Below are 9,227 nucleotides of genomic sequence, written 5' to 3'. Positions count from 1 at the left end.
AGTGAGAAATCACTCTCCCGGGGGGGGGATGGCCACGCCGCAATCCCTTCTCCTCCATTCTCCTCTTGGGATCTTGGGCATGCACACACATGCGCCCAGTGTGAGTTTAAGCCACTCAGTCTAGGGCTCAAACCATGGTCGACTACATGGGAGTCCAGCGACACAGCCATTATGCTAATTGCTGGTCCCTCATGATTTATTTTTTGAATTTGCTAGATAGTGTGTGTACTCACTGGAGAAAGACAGAGAGAGAGAACGCACCCCCAGGGCGATGACCATGCCACAATCCCTTCTCTTCCATTTTCCTCTTGGGATTTTTGGCATGCATACACATGCCCTGGGCATGATTTTCGAGCTACTGGGCCTGGGACTTGAACCACTCAGTGGGTCATGTGGGATCCAGCCACCATGAGAGAGAAGGAGTTCTCTCTGGGCCAGGGTTAGTTCCTGGAAGAACAGGTTGCCCTAAACATAAGGTTGGGGCCTGCAAGTGACACTCTGTATGGGCCCACTGACCATCCTGTTCTCCGCCATGTTGTGACTCACCACCAGAGGCTGGCTGCATCCTTGCCTATGCTCTTGGACTTCCCTGCTGCCAGAATCATGAGGCAAATAAACCTCCATTCTTTATAAACCACCTGGTCTTAGTTTCTGATGAGCAACACAAGAGCAGACTAAGATACCTCCTATGGTCTCTTGCTTCTCTGTTTCTGTTAGGAGTCTCAGGTTGTGTGCATATTTTGAGTTTCTGGTGCCGACCGGCTAGACTACCAAAGTCCTTCTTTCCAATGAATGTATTTTACTGGCCAATAAAAATGTATACAGTCATCGTGTACAACATATTGCTTAGAAATAGACATACATCGTGGAATGGCTTGGTTGAACCAATTAACATATGCATACTTATTTTTTTGTGGTGGGAACAAGTAAAATTTACCATGTAGTGGGCAGCAGATGGCATGGTGGCTAAGGCAGCTGGATCCCACATACCAAATGCCTGGTTTGAGTCCTGGATGTGGCAGGTTGAATATCACACTGTGTGTGTGTGTGTGTGTGTGTGTGTGTGCATGCCCAAAATCCCAAGAGAATGGAAGAGAAGGGATTGCAGCATGGCCTTCCCCCCTGGACGTGCCTTCTCACTTTCCCTCTCTCTTGCTCTTTCTGACCAAATTAAAAAACAGCAATAGTAATATTGATAATAAAATTAAATAAATAAACAATAATAAATTCAATAATAATAATAAAATTGGGGAATCTAGCACTTCAACCAGCATACCACTTGCTGGCTCCAAAACAGCCTAAGGATTCTGGGATTCTGGCTCATCAATGGCTCGAGGATAAATGTGCACCACCCCCCCCATACCTAACGGTGGGTGCTGGTGGTGTCTGTGGTGTTCTCAGAGTGTGTCTGTATTTCACCCACAGGTGCGTAAAGGGAGCGGCGAGCCTTGGTCTGGGAGGCTGCCAGGGAACCCCCTGCCCTGCAGCAAGGTCATCAGATGACCCCTGAGGGCTTGTCCAGCCGGTAGGACTCTGAGCCTCAGATCTGAGCCCTCGCCAGCTTCCCTGACCCAGCAGGAGGTGGAATGGTTGACTCAGTGCTTTGTGAACGGGCTCCCAACACCACCCGGGTTGAACGCACAGGGCTCTTCAGGCTCTCTGGGGGTGACACCATCTCAGACCCACTTCCTGCCTCTCATAGGAAATAGGAGCTCAAGCTCAGCCTCTGCAGCCTCAGCTCCCAGACAAAGCACCGGTCCCCTTGCACAACTGCACGACCCTCTGAGAGTTGGTCAACTCTGTCCTACCAGAGATTCAGAGAGCCACCGTGACCCTGGTTTGCCGAATCCCAGCCCAACCTGCTTTCGGTTTTACCATCGCCACCCTCCCCGCACGCCTCACCTTTGGTCGGGACATAGAAGAACACGGGATCGGTCCACGAGCCATTCCCAGACAGAGAGGTAGCCTGGATCCGGGCTGTGTAGTTCCCTGGGTTTAGTCGGTTAAGCTTGGCCCCTCCGTACTTCCTGTATTCCTGTCTGGACACGCACTCCCGCTGGTCCTGGGGAAATGAAATGGACACGTCAACTTCGCATGATCCCGGGAGCGATCAGGGCCTGACAGCAGAACTCATTGCACCAGGGCCTCTGGGTGCGAGTTCTTTCATCCCCAACTGACGACGATCCAAACTACCCATAAAAGCAAAGACAGCGAGGCTTAGAAGGTCGTCCTGACATGACATTAGAGATACCCTTGAGTTTTATTTTATTGTTTTAGAAAGAATTATTTTATTTAACTTTATTTATTTACTTATCTATTTATTTTTAATTTGACCACAGAAGGACAGAGTGAGAGAGAAAGAGAGAGAAAGTGAGAAAGCAAGCCACCAGGTCTGGGACTCGAACTTTGGTTGGCCATGTGGGAGTCCAATGCTCTTAACCACCATGCCACTTGCCAAGCCCAAGTTTTATTTTTTTTTATTAATTGTTTTGTAATTTTGCTATAGGGCATGTGTGCTCCCTGGAGACAGAGAGAGAGAGAGTGTGTGAAAAAACACCACCCCAAGGAATGACCATGCCACAGTCCCTTCTCCATTCACCTCTTGGGATTTTAGGGATGCACATGTACCCAGTATGTTTCTCAAGATGTGGGGTCCAGGACTTGAACCGCACAGTTGGCCATGTGGGATTCGGATACCTTACTCATCATGCTGCCAACCGGCACTGCATCCTAAAATTTAATCCAAACAGTTTTTTTTTTTTTTTCTTTTTTGCTATAGGGCACATGCGCAAATGCCAGAAAGACAGAAAGAGACAGAGAGACAGAAAGCGAGAAATCACCCCCCGGGGGGGGGGATGGCCACACCGCAATTTCTTCTCCTCCATTCTCCTCTCAGGCCCTTGGGCACGCATACACACACACCTGGCGTGAGTTTAAGCCACCGGGTCCGGGACTTGAACCACAGTCAGCAATGTGGGAGTCCAGTGCCTTAACCACCACACTACCTGCTGGTCCACACCTTTGTGTTTATGTCTTCTTTTTTCTTTTTCTTTTTAGAATTATCTTATTTAACTTTATTTGTTTATTTACTTATTTTAATTTGACCAGCAAGACAGAGAAAGAGAAATTGAGAAAGCAAGCCACCAGGTCTGGGATGTGAACCACAGTTGGCCATATGGGCGTCTAATACCTTAAACCACCATGCCACCTGCCAGCCCCCTATTTATTTATTTTTTAATTTGACCAGAGAGGGACAGAGTGAAAGAGAGAGGGGAGGGAAGTGAGAAAGCAAGCCGCCAGGTCTGGGACTCGAACTGCAGTCGGCCATGTGGGAGTCCAGCACCTGAACGACCATGGCCCCTGCTGGCCTGCACCTTAGTGTTTTACGTTTTAAGCTAGCCAGGAGGTCATCTGTGTTATAATACAGCATTTGCTACCACGAGAATGGGAATCCAGGCCCACATAGGCAGCAGCCCCGACTCACCTCGATCTGTGACCCGTATTTTATTTCATACATTAGGATCAATCCATTGGGATTCTCGGGTTCAGGCCACTTCAGAAAGATGGAGTTTTCAGGCCTCGACTCCCAGGTCACCGGCCCAGGAATGTCATCTGCTCCTTCTGTACAACAACGCAAACAAATGGCACAATTGGACTTAGGTCCCCAGGGACAGAGACAAGCACTGGGCGACCCTGAGAACACCCACCTCCGGCCCCCGATCCAGTGACTCAGGGAAGAGTCACTGCATAGACACCATCTGAGTCGCTGCTCACACACAGCAGAGGGTTCGAACTCAACCCACTTGCTGACTGGTACTCCCAAGATACCACGAGGTCCTCCCTTCTCCCAGAAAGAAAACCCAGGCAGCCCGAGTAACTTTCTTCTATTCTGTTTCTACCATTTGGAAAAAAGACTAGAGATGAACATGGCGCAATCCCTTCTCCTCCAGTCTCCTCTCAGGATTTTGGGCACGCACGCACATGTGCCTGGTGTGAGTTTTAAGCCACCGGATCCAAGACTCAAACCATGGTCAACTATGTGGGAGTCCAGTGACATAACCATTATGTCATCTGCTGGTCCCTTTAAGACAATTTTTTCAAATTACTGTTGAGCGCGTGCACTAGCTGGAGAGAGACAAAGAGAGGGAAAGTAAGAAACCATCCCCCAGGAGGATGGCCACACCACAATCCTTTCTCCTTTATTCCCCTCTTGGGATTTTAGGCATGCACGCACACACATCCGGTGTGATTTTCAAGCCAGCTGTTGTGGGACTCGAACCACACAGTTGGGCCTATGGGATCCAGCTGTCTTAACCACCACACCCCCTGGCTGGTGCTTCTGCCTTTGAAAGGAGCAGGCAAAATGGTGAGCCGAAGTCATGGAAAGTTACAGCTGGAAAGGGCACTGAGAGATCAGCTGGTCTAGGTCTCTCCTAGGAGGGCTGGGGAAACTGAGGCATCATGGGAGGTTGGTGGCACCATCAGTGCTAAAACTGCACTTGGAAGCCACCCGTGCCCCCCATTTCCCAGATCCTAGAGGTGTTTATGCTCTTTCTCCTAGTGTCTCCGACCTCCTGCAAGAACAGGACCTGGCAGGTCACTCACCTTCACTGAAGGGTGAGTGGCTGAGTGACAGCGTCTACAGGTTTGTCAGGAAAGTCAGGATGCGTTTTTGCGTAGAAAAGTACATCCTGACTCTCCCAGCGACCTAATCATTTACAAGGGAACGTTGAAGACTAAATGAGGATTAAATGCCACTGTGGGAGTGGACCTCAAGTTGTGATGGCCATTAACTGGGGACTTCACTGACTCTGAGAACTTGGGAGGGGTCAGACTAATTTACCTGTGCATGGATGGGGCAAAGGCCGTGGGAAAGCACAGCACGACCTAAGTAGGAGGACAGAGCACCCCGAAAGGAGCTCGCTGTTCTGGGGTACTTTCCACAGAGAGACCAGACTGGCAGTGATCACCCTGAAAGCGTGACGATGCTTTTAGACAGCTGGTCAACCACGCTGCCTACAAATAACCACACATTCCCCAAGAGGCAGGTCTCCGGCGAAAGCCATCCCCCTACGACAGGGCCTGGAAACACCATCTCCACGAAGCTGTGAGTGAGTAGCCCACGGCTCGAGGCTGGATCACTCCGTACCTGCAGGCATGGTTCTCGCAAAGACAAAGTTGGAGGCGCTGCAGCCCAGCTTCTCGGCCTCATGGTTACAGCTGTGGATGTCAATGCGGTAGAGAGTGAAAGGCCGGAGGTTGGAAATGACGGTCCTCTCTTTGTTATCCACTCTGCTCTCAAAGAACGGGTATTCGGTCTCGAGCTCTTCCGGGTCGGTGATGTTGTAAGTGTCCACCATGGTGGTGTTCCTGCTTCGACTCGCCATGGTGGTGTTGGCCACTTGTGTGACGTCTCTCCGCCTCCTCTCAGGTCTGCAAGGAGAGAGGACTTAGCTGGGAAGGGCTCCTAGCTCTTTTGTCTGTTCTATGACTTGGGGAAAATGAAGAAGGAAGGAGTTATTCAGCTTTCTCAGGTAAGAACCAGCAGATAGAACCAGCAGGTGGCATGGTGGTTAAGGCGCTGGATTCCACATGGTCAACCATGGTTTGAGTCCCAGAACTAAGAATCATACTGGGCATGCATGTGTTTGTGACCAGAATCCCAAGAGAAGAATGGAGGAGAAGGGATTGTAATGTGGGCCTCCCCCTTGGGGATGATTTCTTGCTTTCTTTCGATCTGCCTCTCTCTGGCATGTGTACAAACTCCATGGCAAAAACTTTAAAAAGAATTTTTAAAATGGGGCAGTAAGTGGCATAGTGGTTAAGGCATTGGACTCTCACATGGCCGGCCACGGTTTGAGACCCAGACCTGGTGGCTTGCTTTCTCACTTACTTACTTTCTCTCTCTCTCTCTCAAGTGAGCACATGAGCCCTTTGGCAAATCAAAAAAAAAAAAAAAAAAAGAGAGAGAGAAATAAAATTGAATAAATAATAATTATTAAAAAAAAAAAAAGAAAGAAAAAGAAAGGAACAGGGGCCAGCCGGTGGTGTGTTGGTTAAGGGCTCTGGACTCCCACATGGCTGACAGCCGTTTGAGTCCCATACCTGACTTTCTCCTTGGAAAGGGAGAAAGCAAATCATCAGGTCTGGGACTCAAACGGCTGTCAGCCACGTGGGAGTCCAGCGCCTTAGCCACCATGCCACTTGCTGGCCCCAAGGTCTTTATTTCTTACTTTAGACATTTTTTTCAAAGTAAGATGGCTATCTTTGACTGTAAATACCAGGAAAGTCACTGGGGGTGGGGGGACACAAAACCACTTGTTAGAACTTAGGAAAGCATTTAAGGGCAAAGCAATTACAGAATACATGGGTGTGACAGGCCCCGGGGCCTCTCAGGTCAGCAGGGCCAGGAGGATGGATAAGAACCAGGTGGGAGTCTAGCAGGTGGTGTGGTGGTTATGGCACTGAACTCCCACATGGCCAACTGCAGTTCGAGTCCCGGACCTGGTGGCTTCCTTTCTCATTTTCCCTCTCTCTGGTCTGAGAACTGGGTGGGTAGAGTGTTGGTTTAAATCCAGCTCCTGCCTAGGTAGGAGGCAGCTCCCCAATTCTGGATTATAATTTTTTAGGAAGAAAAGGGAGATATGGACCCCCACTCTGACCACCTTCCCTCCCACACAAAACCAGACTTGCGTTGAGGTTTCCTCCATTCATTCATTGACTAGTTTGCTATATGGTGTGTGTGCTCACTGGAGAGAGACAGAGACAGAGAGGGAAGGTGAGAAATCGCCCCCTGGTGGGGGATAGCTATGCTGTTCTCCCTTCTCCCCCATTCTCCTCCTGGGATTTTGGACACACATACATACGTGACTGGTGTGATTTTCAAGCTGCAAGGTCTGGGACTCGAACCACAGTTGGTCATGGGAGAGTCCACTGCCTTAACCTCCATGCTATCTGCTAGCTCTCGACTCTGGCTCCTTTCCCTCTTGCTTCACACCTCCTCTGACAGTGAGAGAGGCAACAGCAAGATTCGGGATGGGCAGAGATGGGCCCACACCCTGGCGTTTCCTCCCACAGATTTCCATGAGTATGCGGGCAAGTGATTTCAGCTCTCTGAGCTTCAGCTCTCCACCTCGAGGAGGAGCCACCTACCCTTTGCAGGAGACAGAGAGCACCCACAGTTGGGGGAGAGCAGCACCCCTCATGCTGGGCACCAATCTCATAAGCCCTGAACCCCCTTCCCTTCAGGGCTACCTGGATTCTACAGAAACTCCACTTGACCAAACTGACGCCATCTTTGGGACTCTCTCTCAATGGCTTCCATGTCACACCCTGCAGGGGTTGATTACAAACGACCCAATGAAGGGACCAGCAGGCGGCACAGTAGCTGTGGTGCTGGACTTTCACCTGGCTGACCATGGTTCGAGTCTCAGACCCACAGACTTGAAACACACTGGGCATGTGTGCGTGTGCCCCAAATCCCAGGAGGAGAATGGAGAAGGGACTATGGCATGGCCATCTCCTCTGGGGGAGGGGTGTAACTTTTCACCTTCTCTTTGTCTCCGGCAAGTGCATGCATCCTATAGCAAAAATCTCTCTCTTAAAAAAAAAAAAAATTAGGGGCTGGTAGGTGGCATGGTGGTTAAAGTGCTGGACTCCCACATGGCCGACCACAGTTTGAGTCCTGGACCTGGAGGTTTGCTTTCTCACTCTCCCTCTCTCTCGCTCTGTCTCTCTCTTGTGAGTGCATTTACCCTATAGAAAATTCAATGATAATAATAATAATAAATTAAGGGACCAGCAGTTAGCGTAATGGCTATGTCTCTGGACTCCTATGTAGTCGACTGCGGTTCGCATCCCGGACCCGGTGGCTTAAACTCACACCGGGCACGTGTGCGTGCGTGCCCAAGATCCTGAGAAGAGAATGGAGGAGAAGGGATTGCGGTGTGGCCATCCCCCCGGGGGGTGATTTCTCACTTTCTGTTTCTCTGTCTCTCTCTGTCTGGCGAGCGCACACACCCTATAGCAAAAACCTCTCAAAAAAAATTAAAATAATTCTTGAAAAATAAATGTTCTTTTAATTAAAAAACAAACGAATGAACAACCCAGTGGAGCAAAGAGCAGCAGACCCCAGCAGGCAACACCACCCTGGAGACGCCATCACGGGATAGCGGTACCTGGGCACGAAGATGGAGTTGTGCAGGAAGTTCTCGAAGACTTTGCGGTACTCGGCCTCCTCTTTCTCAGCCTGCTTCTCGGCCTCGGTTTTGGGGCATGCGCAGCACGGCCCCTTCTCCCCGCCGCACACTTCGGTCTTGGGGTTCTCGGTCACCTCCTCCACATCAATGGTGCCGTCGGCATACTTCCTGATGGGGATTTTGTCTTCTCGGAAGAGACGCCAGGACAAGAGAGAAAGCGCCAAGTTAAACATGCTTGGGGGGGAGAGTAAAGGCTGTCAGCACCTTTCATCGAGAAGGTAGTGGGGGAACCAGCAGTTAGCGTAATGGCTATGTCGCTGGACTCCCACGTAGTCGACCGTGGTTCGAGTCTCAGACCCGGTGGCTTAAACTCACGTCGGGTGCGTGTGCGTGCGTGCCCAAGATCCCGAGAGGAGAATGGAGGAGAAGGGATTGCGGCGTGGCCAGCTCCGCTGGAGGGTGATTTCTCACTTTTTGCCTCTCTAGCAAGCACATTAGCAAAAATCTCTAGGAAAGAAAAGCAGGGGACCAGCAGGTGGTGTGGTGGTGAAGGCATCGAACACACCCACACGGCCAACCATGGTTCTAATCCTGGATCTTGAGGCTTGCTTTCTCAAGTCCCCTCTCTCTGGTCAAATTTAAATAAGTGAATGAATAAATAAAATGAAATAAATAATTCTGTAAAGAAAAAGGAAGGAAGGAAGGAAGGAAGGAAGGGAGGAAGGAAAGAAGGAAGGAAGGAAGGAAGGGAGGAGAAAAGAAAGGAAAGGAAATAAGAAACAAGGAAAGGAAAGAAAAGAAAAAAGATAAGAAAAGAAAAGAAATGAAAAGAAAAAAAAAGGAAAAGAGAAGAAAAGAAAAGAGAAAAGAAAGGAGAGGAAAGGGAAGGAAAAACAGAGGCTGGCTTCTGCTCCGCGGCTCCCGCTGTCACCTCGCGCACATAACGTCGGGGCTCAGACACGGTCAGGCACGGGGACGGACAGTGACACCTCGGGCAGCGCCCTGCCCTCACCTTTGGAGCAGTAGTTG

General features: G+C 50.0%; 1 protein-coding gene across 1 annotated transcript in view; it reads right to left on the bottom strand.

Annotated features, from left to right (window-relative positions):
* Positions 1 to 9,227, bottom strand: part of IGF1R (insulin like growth factor 1 receptor) — a 239,231-nt gene that overhangs the window by 17,115 nt on the left and 212,889 nt on the right. Inside the window, exons 9-13 of the mRNA XM_014592757.1 lie at positions 9,211 to 9,227; positions 8,178 to 8,382; positions 5,150 to 5,433; positions 3,485 to 3,621; positions 1,903 to 2,062 (exon numbers count right to left, since the gene is read on the bottom strand). The exon at positions 9,211 to 9,227 is cut by the window's right edge and continues 160 nt beyond it. Of these exons, the coding sequence (XP_014448243.1) occupies positions 1,903 to 2,062; positions 3,485 to 3,621; positions 5,150 to 5,433; positions 8,178 to 8,382; positions 9,211 to 9,227 (803 nt within the window). The remainder of the gene's footprint in view (positions 1 to 1,902; positions 2,063 to 3,484; positions 3,622 to 5,149; positions 5,434 to 8,177; positions 8,383 to 9,210) is intronic.

This window comes from Tupaia chinensis, unplaced genomic scaffold (assembly GCF_000334495.1).
Source record: "Tupaia chinensis unplaced genomic scaffold, TupChi_1.0 Scaffold138490_1, whole genome shotgun sequence".
NCBI lineage: Eukaryota > Metazoa > Chordata > Mammalia > Scandentia > Tupaiidae > Tupaia > Tupaia belangeri.
The sequence above is the reverse complement of the archived record's forward strand: the minus strand, read 5'-3'. Positions and strand labels throughout refer to the sequence as shown.